The sequence below is a fragment of the Salmo salar genome, chromosome 01 (assembly GCF_965601325.2).
Source record: "Salmo salar chromosome 01, fSalSal1, whole genome shotgun sequence".
NCBI classification, from domain to species: Eukaryota; Metazoa; Chordata; class Actinopteri; order Salmoniformes; family Salmonidae; genus Salmo; species Salmo salar.
In genome coordinates this window covers 88,907,690-88,921,101 of record NC_138291.1, presented here as the reverse complement: position 1 = coordinate 88,921,101, position 13,412 = coordinate 88,907,690, and the positions used below count along the sequence as shown (strand labels likewise).

Genomic DNA, 13,412 nt, shown 5'->3' with positions numbered 1-13,412 from the left:
GTGTGTGGGCACCAAGGAGCTGGCGCTCTGAACCTGTTGTCTGACATCCACTGAATGGAACTGAAGACCGACTGACTCTTCATGTTGACCTCAGACCTGTTACACAGACACAAAACAACACACTGAATGGAGCTGCAGACAGACACACACAAAACAACACACTGAATGGAGCTGCAGGCAGACACACACAAAACAACACACTGAATGGAGCTGCAGGCAGACACACACAAAACAACACACTGAATGGAGCTGCAGGCAGACACACACAAAACAACACACTGAATGGAGCTGCAGGCAGACACACACAAAACAACACACTGAATGGAGCTGCAGGCAGACACACACACAGGCAGACAGGTGGGTTTTGTCTCATTGATCTCACTCCAGATTTGAGTCAGTCCCTAGTCTCTCGCAATTCACTTCTCTGTGTGTGTGTGTGTGTGTGTGTGTGTGTGTGTGTGTGTGTGTGTGTGTGTGTGTGTGTGTGCGTGTGTGTGTGTGTGTGTGTGTGTGTGTGTGTGTGCGTGTGTGTCTCTAAGGATCACAGGAGGTGGTGGCAGAATGAATCTGACAAACATGATGCATACAGCTAGCAATGTGTCCTGTCTGTTGGCTAGAGATCAATGACCTTTCTCACAAGTACTTAACACACATGGACACATGCCATTGTGTTATACATAGTGTTTTAACAACTCTGTCTGTCTGTAGAGGTACATGGTGTTTGAGGACAGTCAGGACATGGAGAAGAAGGACCTTCAGGGTCGACTGGTGATGCTGGAGTCTCACACACGTCAAATGGAGCTCAAGACCAGGAACTACTCAGACCAGAGTGAGTCTTAACAAACACACAAACGAACAGATTCATACTGTGGTGGTTAATTTCTTTATTATCAAATGAGGAGAGACAAACTTGTCACACAAGTCAGAGTTATACTTAAACTAAATCTTTAATCACTTATTAATAAGGGAGCAGGTCAATACAACACACACACATAAAGTGAATTGATTGAGTGCTCTACGATAATGATGGCTTGTCGACGAATCACCCTCAGATGATTCGTTGAGAGCCCCGAGACAAAAGGAAAACGGTATTTTTATAGCCAAGATACACCCCTTTCAACCTACATGACGAACAACAGATGTATAGAATGGGTCACAAGGGTTAAGATTTGTATGAAAGTTACTTATAATTCACAGCAGACAGTATCTGCTGTAAAAACAGTTCTCATTGTGTAGACTCCAAGGTCTGACCCTGGGGTCATCTCTCCCTGGTACCTTATAGAACAGAAGCGTTAACTCGTGCTCTGGAATGCAGTCTCTTTAGGTTTTGTCACCCAAAAGACATGGTAAATCTCCTGTCAGTGTTATCTCCCAGAGGCCCATCCTCAGTAGAACACCCACAGATGAGCGTTCTAACAACCCCTTATTCTGTTGCATAAAACAACCATTTGATGCAATAAAGGTATTATAAAATAATCTTGTAATTTCACCCATAATACTCAATCAGTTACATAATTGATCAATCATTGTCTTTTAGGACTGGAGCTGTGAACCTTTAATCAGTGTCTCCCCTAAGATTATTTTCAGCAGTGGTGGGGGGTTTGTTCGGAGGTGTCTAATTTTGTAAAAAAAAATTGGTGTCTATAAGGGGGTTGTTTGGAGGGTGTCTATAAGGGGGTTGTTTGGAGGGTGTCTAAGTGCAGTCTTCAATAGAGACTTTAATTTAATTCTGCATCACACATCAAAGTAAGTTTATTCCGGTCTGCTGAGTTGGTGTTTGACTCGGATCGGGTTAACTAACCACTTTATGGGGAAGTACAGTGGGGGGAAAAAGTATTTGATCCCCTGCTGATTTTGTATGTTTGCCCACTGACAAAGAAATGATCAGTCTATCATTTTAGTGGTAGGTTTATTTGAACAGTGAGAGACAGAATAACAACAAAAATATAGAGAAAAACGCATGTCAAAAATGTTATAAATTGATTTGCATTTTAATGAGGGAAATAAGTATTTGACCCCCTCTCAATCAGAAAGATTTCTGGCTCCCAGGTGTCTTTTATACAGGTAACGAGCTGAGATTAGGAGCACACTCTTAAAGGGAGTGCTCCTAACCGCAGCTTGTTACCTGTATATCAAGACACCTGTCCACAGAAGCAATCAATCAATCAGATTCCAAACTCTCCACCATGGCCAAGACCAAAGAGCTCTCCAAGGATGTCAGGGACAAGATTGTAGACCTACACAGGCTGGAATGGGCTACAAGACCATCGCCAAGCAGCTTGGTGAGAAGTTGACAACAGTTGGTGCGATTATTCGCAAATGGAAGAAACACAAAATAACTGTCAATATCCCTTGGCCTGGGGCTCCATGCAAGATCTCACCTCGTGGAGTTGCAATGATCATGAGAAAGGTGAGGAATCAGCCCAGAACTACACGGGAGGATCTTGTCAATGATCTCAAGGCAGCTGGGACCATAGTCACCAAGAAAACAATTGGTAACACACTACGCCGTGAAGGACTGAAATCCTGCTGCGCCCGCAAGGTCCCCCTGCTCAAGAATACATATACATGCCCGTCTGAAGTTTGCAAATGAACATCTGAATGTTTCAGAGGACGACTGGGTGAAAGTGTTGTGGTCAGATGAGACCAAAATGGAGCTCTTTGGCATCAACTCAACTCGCCGTGTTTGAAGGAGGAGGAATGCTGCCTATGACCCCAAGAACACCATCCCCACCGTCAAACATGGAGGTGGAAACATTATGCTTTGGGGGTGTTTTTATGCTAAAGGGACAGGACATCTTCACCACATAATTTGACGGGGCCATGTACCGTCAAATCTTGGGTGAGAACCTCCTTCCCTTAGCCAGGGCATTGAAAATGGGTCGTGGATGGGTATTCCAGCATGACAATGACCCAAAACACACAGCCAAGGCAACAAAGGAGTGGCTCGAGAAGAAGCACATTAAGGTCCTGGAGTGGCCTAGCCAGTCTCCAGACCTTAATCCCATAGAAAATCTGTGGAGGGAGCTGAAGGTTCGAGTTGCCAAACGTCAGCCTCGAAACCTTAATGACTTGGAGAAGATCTGCAAAGAGGAGTGGGACAAAATCCCTCCTGAGATGTGTGCAAACCTGGTGGCCAACCACAAGAAACGTCTGACCTCTGTGATTGCCAACAAGGGTTTTGCCACCAAGTACTAAGTCATGTTTTGCAGAGGGGTCAAATACTTATTTCCCTCATTTAAAATGCAAATCAATTTATAACATTTTTTACATGCATTTTTCTGGATTTGTTTGTTGTTATTCTGTCTCTCACTGTTCATATAAACCTACCATTTAAAATTATAGACTGATCATTTCTTTGTCAGTGGGCAAACGTACGAAATCAGCAGGGGATGAAATACTTTCCCCCCCCACTGTACATGTATAGCGCTCTGCCAACTGACCCTGACTGAGTGCACACACACACACACACACACACACACACACACACACACACACACTGCCGGACTTGATATTCACCAACACTCACCGCCAGGTCCACAGGCCTTGTTCTCTCCAATGTTGTCTTTCTCCCCCTGTCACCACCTCTTCCTTTCTTTTATTTCACTTCTTTCAGCCGTTTGTTATATATATATAATATATATCTCACTCACTAGATAGGGAGAGGCTGAGCAGTAATACGCATGTGTTGAGTCATTTAGATGTGAGAACACTCCTCATGAGGCCAGCTCATAGTTCAGATTGCTCATCAGGTGTGGGTAGAGTAGATGATGAACAGGACAGATCTAGTAGACCGCAAGCCCTAAACACACTTCCACTTTCCAATACACACACAGCAGGTGAATTCCTTAAGGGTTATTTCTGTCTGTTCATTCTCTACTTGGTTCCTCTTTGTCTACCAGTAGTCACTTGTCATGGTAACTCACAAATCACATAGACAGCAGAGCTAGGCATTCACTAAACCACCTCTGATGGTCTGGGTTTGAAGCCTGTGTTCTACTGAAGCAAATCCCAGACCTATATCATATTCCACTAAGAGCCAAAGACAGAAAAACACAGTCCGCTGTTAGCCGTGCTATCATAGAGAAATGTAAAGGGGGGTAGCAGATTTGATTTAGATAACTGTGTTAGCATTTACTGACACAAACACCTCACGCTGTGTTGGGAGGGTCATTGTCAGTGACCAGATGGTATGCCTGCTTGGGTTAGTGTCTCTGATTCACACATTCTGCCTTTTGTGAAGGCATTGGTCGAGTTCGTTTCGCATGGCCCGGGTGGGCGGAGTTAGCTAATTTTAGACCATTCCATTGGTCCTTTAATTGAAATCTCCACCCACCCAGGGCACCGGGCCTTGCAAATACAAATTCCACCATAGTTAGGCTGGGCAGTCATCTGAACACTCACACAGGATATTGTCATGGTGTTTTCACTATAAACAGTCCAAGCCAGCCAAGTTTCCTACAGTGGATTAAGTTACAGAGCTCAGAGCTATGTGTTATACTGAAATAGAGTAGAGTTGATTCTAATGTATGCTAGTGTGTTTGGGTTCCTGCTTGAGCTTTTTTTATCGTACAGTTTAAACATGGCTTCCGAGTGTGTGATGAATGGTACGACTTTGTGTATGAAACGGCATAGAATTCCTGACATTTTTCATAGGGAAACGTTTTTACTCATGGCAGGATTATGGCTGCTCAGGGACCCCTAACCCAAAGCGGTGTAAAATATCTCTGCATGACTGTTTGAGTGAGCCAGACAGTGTTGTTACTAGTGCACGAATGACACCTGGTGGTCATGCATTGCTACTACAACTGACAGCAGTTTGGTACTTTATTTGGTTTCTCATCTTGGAAGCCTGTTTTTAGAAGGATATTACTGATGTTCGCGCACAGATGTTACTGATGTTCGCGGACAGATGTTACTGATGTTCGCAGACAGATGTTACTGATGTTCCAAGATTGCATTCACTTTTAACTAACTGGACACAAAAGGCTTTTCTATGTTCTTTATAACAGTTAGTGTTATTTTGCCTCATTGACCATGTTATGTTTTAACTGAGATCACACGTTCTCTCTTTCAGTCGGTAGAATGGAGGAACGAGAAGCCGAGTTGAAGAAAGAGTACAATGCCCTCCACCAGAGGCACACCGAGGTATGAGGAGGGAAGGGAAGTGTGTTATAGTGCGTGTTGGGGTCAATTTTATATCAATTCAGAAATTACAATGAAATTCCAATTCTCTTCCAATGCTTTTCAGTTAGGAAAATGTGGAATTGGAATTTAGTTTACTTTCAGAATTGACTCCATCCGTGATTGGGACTGTTCCATTCTTTCCATTGTGCTGGGAAAACTAAAATCAAGTAAAACTCAAGTATTTGTAACTATATGACATATGTTTGAGACCCAGGTCTGCAGACTATTGCATCCTATTCTTAAGAGAGACTCCCTACATTTTAAATATGTTGCCTCAACTCAGTCTGTCTAAAGTTTGTTTTCCATAATGTATTACACATTGGCCCAGACGCCAAAACAAACCACTCTTGCCTGCATAGAGAACGACATTTTAAATATGGAAGGAAATTAGATTTTAGAAACTGGCACAGTTGACAGCTGAATACGCCACATGCCAGGAGGCTGTCTGTTCCAGCTGTACGTGGTACCCCACATGCCAGGAGGCTGTCTGTTCCAGCTGTACCACACATGCCAGGAGGATGTCTGTTCCAGCTGTACCCGGTACCCCACATGCCAGGAGGCTGTCTGTTCCAGCTGTACCCCACATGCCAGGAGGCTGTCTGTTCCAGCTGTACGTGGTACCCCACATGCCAGGAGGCTGTCTGTTCCAGCTGTACCACACATGCCAGGAGGCTGTCTGTTCCAGCTGTACCCGGTACCCCACATGCCAGGAGGCTGTCTGTTCCAGCTGTACCCCACATGCCAGGAGGCTGGCTGTTCCAGCTGTACATGGTACACCACATGCCAGGAGCCTGTCTGTTCCAGCTGTACGTGGTACCCCACATGCCAGGAGGCTGTCTGTTCCAGCTGTACCACACATGCCAGGAGGCTGTCTGTTCCAGCTGTACCCGGTACCCCACATGCCAGGAGGCTGTCTGTTCCAGCTGTACCCCACATGCCAGGAGGCTGTCTGTTCCAGCTGTACGTGGTACCCCACATGCCAGGAGGCTGTCTGTTCCAGCTGTACGTGGTACCCCACATGCCAGGAGGCTGTCTGTTCCAGCTGTACCCGGTACCCCACATGCCAGGAGGCTGTCTGTTCCAGCTGTACCCCACATGCCAGGAGGCTGGCTGTTCCAGCTGTACATGGTACACCACATGCCAGGAGCCTGTCTGTTCCAGCTGTACGTGGTACCCCACATGCCAGGAGGCTGTCTGTTCCAGCTGTACCACACATGCCAGGAGGCTGTCTGTTCCAGCTGTACCCGGTACCCCACATGCCAGGAGGCTGTCTGTTCCAGCTGTACCCCACATGCCAGGAGGCTGTCTGTTCCAGCTGTACGTGGTACCCCACATGCCAGGAGGCTGTCTGTTCCAGCTGTACGTGGTACCCCACATGCCAGGAGGCTGTCTGTTCCAGCTGTACGTGGTACCCCACATGCCAGGAGACTGTCTCTTCCAGCTGTACCCGGTACCCCACATGCCAGGAGGCTGTCTGTTCCAGCTGTACCCCACATGCCAGGAGGCTGGCTGTTCCAGCTGTACATGGTACCCCACATGCCAGGAGACTGGCTGTTCCAGCTGTACGTGGTACCCCACATGCCAGGAGGCTGTCTGTTCCAGCTGTACCCCACATGCCAGGAGGCTGTCTGTTCCAGCTGTACGTGGTACCCCACATGCCAGGAGGCTGTCTGTTCCAGCTGTACCCCACATGCCAGGAGGCTGTCTGTTCCAGCTGTACGTGGTACCCCACATGCCAGGAGACTGTCTCTTCCAGCTGTACCCGGTACCCCACATGCCAGGAGGCTGTCTGTTCCAGCTGTACCCCACATGCCAGGAGGCTGTCTGTTCCAGCTGTACCCCACATGCCAGGAGGCTGTCTGTTCCAGCTGTACCCCACATGCCAGGAGGCTGTCTGTTCCAGCTGTACCCCACATGCCAGGAGGCTGTCTGTTCCAGCTGTACCCCACATGCCAGGAGGCTGTCTGTTCCAGCTGTACCCCACATGCCAGGAGGCTGTCTGTTCCAGCTGTACTCCACATGCCAGGAGGCTGTCTGTTCCAGCTGTACATGGTACCCCACATGCCAGGAGGCTGTCTGTTCCAGCTGTACCCCACATGCCCGGAGGCTGGCTGTTCCAGCTGTACCCCACATGCCAGGAGGCTGTCTGTTCCAGCTGTACCCCACATGCCAGGAGGCTGTCTGTTCCAGCTGTACCCCACATGCCAGGAGGCTGTCTGTTCCAGCTGTACCCCACATGCCAGGAGGCTGTCTGTTCCAGCTGTACCCCACATGCCAGGAGGCTGTCTGTTCCAGCTGTATATGGATACAAAAACCTCATAAGAAACACTAGGCATCATGGCCATTTTCAACAATGTATTTGAATAGGGATACTCCCTGTCCAAGCTAATCCCCCCCCCCGTCTCCCTGTGGTATGTCCTATGCAGATGATCCACAGTTACATGGAGCACTTGGAACGTACCAAACACCAGCAGGAGACACCCTCGGACACAAGCACAAGCAGATCAAGGTAAGGTCATTTACAGCACCAGTCAAAAGTTTGGACACACCTGCAATTAAGGGTTTTTCAATATTTTACTATTTTCTACATTGTAGAATAATAGTGAAGACATCAACTATGTAATAACACATTTGGAATCATGTAGTAAACAAATCAAAATATATTTGAGATTCTTCAAAGTAGCCACCTTTTGCCTTGATGAAAACTTTGCACCCTCTTGGCATTCTCTCAACCAGCTTCACATGGAATGCATTTCAATTAACAGGTGTGCCTTGTTAAACGTTTCTCTTTGGAATTTCTTTCCTTAATGCTTCTGAGCATATCAGTTGTGTTGTGACAAGGTAGGGGTGGTATGCAGAAGATGACTCTATTTGGTAAAAGACCAAGTCCGTAATTATGGCAAGAACAGCTCAATGAACAGTCCATCATTACTTTAAGACATGAAGTTCAGTCAATCTGGAAAATGTCAAGAACTTTGAAAGTTTCTTCAAGTGCAGTTGTAAAAACCACAGGAAAGGAAGACCCAGATTTACCTCTGCTGCAGAGGATAAGTTCATTAGAGTTAACTGCCCCTCAGATTGCAGCCCAAATAAATGCTTCACAGAGTTCAAGTAACGGACACACATCAACATCAACTGTTCAGAGGAGACTGCGTGAATCAGGCCTTCATGGTTGAATTGCTGCAAAGAAACCACTACTAAAGGACACCAATAATAAGAAGACTTGCTTGGGCCAAGAAAAATGAGCAATGGACATTAGACCGGTGGAAATCTGTCCTTTGGTCTGATGAGTCCAAATTGGAGATTTTTGGTTCTAACTGCCGTGTCTTTGTGAGACGCAGAGTAGGTGAACGGATGATCTGCGCATGTGTGGTTCCCACCGTGAAGCATGGAGGAGGAGGTGTGACGTTGTGGGGGTGTTTTGCTGGTGACACTGTCTGTCATTTATTTAGAATTCAAGGCACACTTAACCAGCATGGTTACCATAGACATTTTACATTTACATTTTAGACATTTAGCAGACGCTCTTATCCAGAGCGACTTACATAGCTTCACAGATCTTCATTGTAAAGGGTTTAAACACTGTTTCCCATGATTGTTCAATGAATCATAAACAATTAATGAACATGCACCTGTGGACCGGTCGTTAAGACACTAACAGCTTACAGACGGTAGGCAATTAAGGTCACAGTTATGAAAACTTATAACACTAAAGAGGACTTTCTACTGACTCTGAAAAACGGCAAAAGAAAGATGCCGAGGGTCCCTGCTCATCAGCGTGAACGTGCCTTAGGCATGCTGCAAGGAGGCATGAGGACTGCAGATATGGCCAGGGCAATAAATTGCAATGTCTGTACTGTGAGACGCCTAAGACGGCGCTACAGGGAGACAGGACGGACAGCTGATCGTCCTTGCAGTGGCATACCACGTGTAACAACACCTGCACAGGATCGATACATCTGAACATTACACTTGCGGGACAGGATGGCAACAACTGCCTGAGTTACACCAAGAATGCACAATCCCTCCATCAGTGCTCAGACTGTCCGCAATAGGCTCAGAGGCTGGACTGGGGGCTTGCAGGCCTGTTGTAAGGCAGTTCCTCACCAGACATTACCGGCAACAACGTCGCCTATGGGCACAAACCTGCTGTCGCTGGATCAGACAGGACTGGCAAAAAGTGCTCTTCACTGACGAGTCGCGGTTTTGTCTCACCAGGGTTGATGGTTGGATTCGCGTTTATCGTTGAAGGAATGAGCGTTACACCGAGGCCTGTACTCTGGAGTGGGATCAATTTGGAGGTGGAGGGTCCGTCATGGTCTGGGGCCGTGTGTCACAGCATCATCGGACTGAGCTTGTCATTGCAGGCAATCTAAACACTGCATTACAGGGAAGACATCCTCCTCCCTCATGTGGTGCCCTTCCTGTAGGCTCATCCTGACATGACCCTCCAGCATGACAATGCCACCAGCCATACTGCTCGCTCTGTGCGTGATTTCCTGCAAGACAGGAATGTCAGTGTTCTGCCATGGCCAGCGAAGAGCCCGGATCTCAATCCCATTGAGCACGTCTGGGACCTGTTGGATCGGAGGGTGAGGGCTTGGGCCATTTCTCCCAGAAATGTCCGGGAACTTGCAGGTGCCTTGGTAGAAGAGTGGGGTAACATCTCAAAGCAACAACTGGCAAATCTGGTGCAGTCCATGAGGAGGAGATGTACTGCAGTACTTAGTATCTGGTGTGGCCACCAGCTGCATTGACTGTTACTTTTGATTTTGACCCCCCCCTTTGTTCAGGGACACATTATTCAATTTCTGTTAGTCACATGTCTGTGGAACTTGTTCAGTTTGTCTGTTGAATCTTGTTATGTTCATAGAAATATTTACACATGTTAAGTTTGCTGAAAATAAACGCAGTTGACAGTGAGAGGACTTTTCTTTTTTTGCTGAGTTTATTTTGATTTGTTTAACACTTTGTTTTTAGTTACTACATGATTCCATATGTGTTATTTCCTAGTTTTGATATCTTCACTATTCTACAATGTATAAAATAGTAAAAATAAAGAAAAACCCTTGAATGAGTAGGTGTGTCCAAACTTTTGACTGGTACTGTATACAACTATCAAAGTCCCATGCCAAAATCACTGCGTGTACAGTATCATATAGCAGTGTTTCCCAAATACACTGCTGGTTTGTGGCCAGTACATCCTGGGTAGCGTGTGTGTTTTTGTATTTTAGTATACAGTGTCCGTATCAGTATAGCACATCAAGATTCATTGGCATAGTTGGCTCCTCACCCTGAGAGAGTAAGTTGATGTGAGGTGCTTCATCACTTCAGGCAACACTCCTATGCTTGCTGCTCTCCACAGGCAGTTCAATGTAGGTCAGCACCTGATGGAGAAAAGAAGAGCGGAGAGGGCAGGCAAGGAAATGGGAGAGGGGATGGGGAGAGGGCAAGCGAGGAGGGGATGGGATGGGCAGAGCAGAGGGAGAGGGCAGGCAAAAGAGGAGAGGATAGGTGATGACATTTTAGTGGATCTGAGTTGAAGGGAGTGGAGGAGGATGAAGAGGAGATTGGGATATAGAGATTGAGTGGGACTATTATGTTGTGTATATAAACCAGCCAGAAGTTGTCAGCTGCAGTAATCTCAGTGTGATGATTAGAGGGATTCAGAGCTGTAGTGTGTTAGTCTGCTGAGCAGATCAGACTAGTGAGTGAAACGGAAGTGAAAAGAGGTCATGGTCTCACCCTGGATAAGCCTCCGTTTTTGAATGGTCTAGAGAGGGATGTTTACTTTGACCACTACATCAAAGCAGATTGTGATGCTTTTTAGATTGAAACAGATTTAAACATTTTGTTTTTGTTCACAAGGCACTCATTTGTGATTTTCAGCGGTTTCCCCTAACACAGGTGTTACATTATGTGTGTGGCAGCAGCCCTCCAGTCTTTCAGTAGTAGCAGGCGCTGCCATTATCCACAGGTTTGTCCTCCCAGTCTCTCCCTGGCTCAGCCAATCAGCATCGAGCTGGGAGGAGGCATATGTTACCAGCTCTAATGCTGCCTCAGCATCCGAAAGGGAGGGATAAGGGGGGTGGGAGGCGGGGGGAAAGAGAAAGAGGGAGGGGAGAGCGAGAATTCTAGACTGTACAGCGGCAGCGGTGTCGCAGCTTAGCAAAGAAAGAAGGACAAGCAAGAGTATCGTCTGACAGAAAGAAGATACAATACATCAAAGAGTGGAGAAAGGGAAAACCGCCGCGAAGCCAGTGTCCACTCTCTCTCTCTCTCTCTGCATGATGTCACAGTAGTGTTGAACTGAAGCCGGCATCACTCAACAGTAGCAGTTGCTGCTCTGTCTCTCTCTGCCGCCACCACCGCTGCTGCTAATGGGATTGCTGCTGCTGTTGTTGTTTCTGTGGCCGTCGCTCGTTGGCCTGCTGGTCTGAGCTCACATAACTCGAGACCGCTCTACTCTGAACCAGATCTCCTGTACCTGACCATTCTTCTCACTCCAGCAGTCAGCGACAGACCATGTGTATGTCAGGTGTACTTTGTTGACAGACACCAAGGGGAAGTATACTTCTTTGCGTTGTGATCCAGGGACAGTGTGTAAAAGCTTCAGAGGCGTGTGTTTTAGCCTCCCTCCCCTGGTCCCGGCAGTGTGGGACGCTGGGCCATGTTCAGGGAGGGCCATGAGCCCGGGGCGTATACTGTTGTTTGTCTTTGGCTTTGTGGGGGGGGCCGTGGTCATTAACTCTGCCGTGCTGGTCTCTCTGTCTGTCCTGCTGCTGGTGCACTACTCTGTCTCTACTGGCCTCCCTGCCCTGCCCGCCCTGCCACGACCCAACAGGTACTGTGCGTGTGTGTGTGTGTGTGTGTGTGTGTGTGTGTGAGAGACAGAAACGCAGCCTACTTTAAGTCGCCTCACTCCTGAAGGTAACTCTCTGTGAAAGGGATAGGTGTGTTTACCTCTTTCTCCTTCCTGTCCTCTTCTCCATCTCTGCTCTTTCTCTGTTCCTACTCTGTCCTCTTATCCTCTCTTCTCCTTGTTTCACGCTGTCCATTCTCTGCTTAAGTCACCTGTACATTTATCTGCTTGCTTACCCCTCTAACTCCACCTCATCCCTCTTTCCCTTGCTTGTTTACTTCCTGTGGGGTAAAGCCAGTTGCCATTATATTAACATGTGGTTACCATGCTGTTGCTGTGTTTATGACAGACAGACAGGCATTATGGTTCTGCAGGCTGAAAGTAGGTCAGGTGAGAGAACCTTCTCAGACAGTAGATACTCAGACACACTCATCCATTCTAACATTGCATATTATTTACGTTAATGTATAATTTATTTATACAGTTGATCCCATTTGATAAATAAAACATCTCCTTTACAAGAGGGACCTGTCACAGCTGTATGCTATTTTTGGTTTTAGGATATTTCTGTGAGAGTTGAAAAAATATAGTTGATTTTTAGTTAAGCTTCTCTCCAGTTTATGTCCAATGGCAGGCAGTGAGGCCTGTCTTTGTCTCTCCAAAGTGGTGTGTCGATTGTCTATGGGCTGCTATTAAGTACAGCTTGCTCTTTTTAACATGGAAGCCATTGTTTCTGCCTACGGTACTTTACTGTTAGCTCCTCATTGATGTGGGTGGGTTAATATTGAGCTCCACTTCCATTGATGTTTAAAGTAGGCTTGGGCGGTGTACCGTTTACTGGAGTATTTAGAAATTGCCACGGGAGGGTTTTTCAATACCTTTTGGAACTCTTTCAAATCAAATGTTATTTGTCACATGTGCCGAATACAATAGGTACCTTACAGTGAAATGCTTACTTACAAGCCCTTAACCAACAATGCAGTTCAATAAATGGAGTTAAGAAAATATGTTCTAGATAAACTAAACTAAAAAAAAAATGGAATAAAAAGTAACACAACAAAATAACGAGGCCATATAGGGGGTTCCGGTAGTCTAAGTAATTTGTACATATAGGTAGTGGTAAAGTGACTATGTATAGATAACAAACTGTGTGTGTGTGTGTGTGTGTGTGTGTGTGTGTGTCAATGTAAATAGTCTGGGTGGCCATTTGATTAATTGTTTTGCAGTCTTACAGCTTGGGGGTAGAAGCTGTTAAGGAGCGTTTTGGACCTAGACTTGACGCTCCGGTACCGCTTGCCGTGCGGTAGCAGAGAGAACAGTCTCTAAGACTTGGGTGACTGGAGTCTTTGCCCTAGTATATAGG

At 46.5% G+C, this 13,412-nt stretch overlaps 1 protein-coding gene across 4 annotated transcripts in view; it reads left to right on the top strand.

Moving 5' to 3' along the window:
- Positions 1-13,412, top strand: part of LOC106609079 (C-Jun-amino-terminal kinase-interacting protein 4) — a 63,265-nt gene that overhangs the window by 15,259 nt on the left and 34,594 nt on the right. For 2 of the 4 annotated variants that reach the window (XM_082977730.1, XM_014207478.3), the window contains exons 2-4: positions 709-829; positions 5,078-5,148; positions 7,614-7,696. In XM_082977730.1, the coding sequence (XP_082833856.1) occupies positions 709-829; positions 5,078-5,148; positions 7,614-7,696 (275 nt within the window). Of the gene's footprint in view, positions 1-708; positions 830-5,077; positions 5,149-7,613; positions 7,697-11,323; positions 12,032-13,412 lie in introns of those variants that run through there. The other 2 variants (XM_082977740.1, XM_082977742.1) reach the window with 2 other exon arrangements.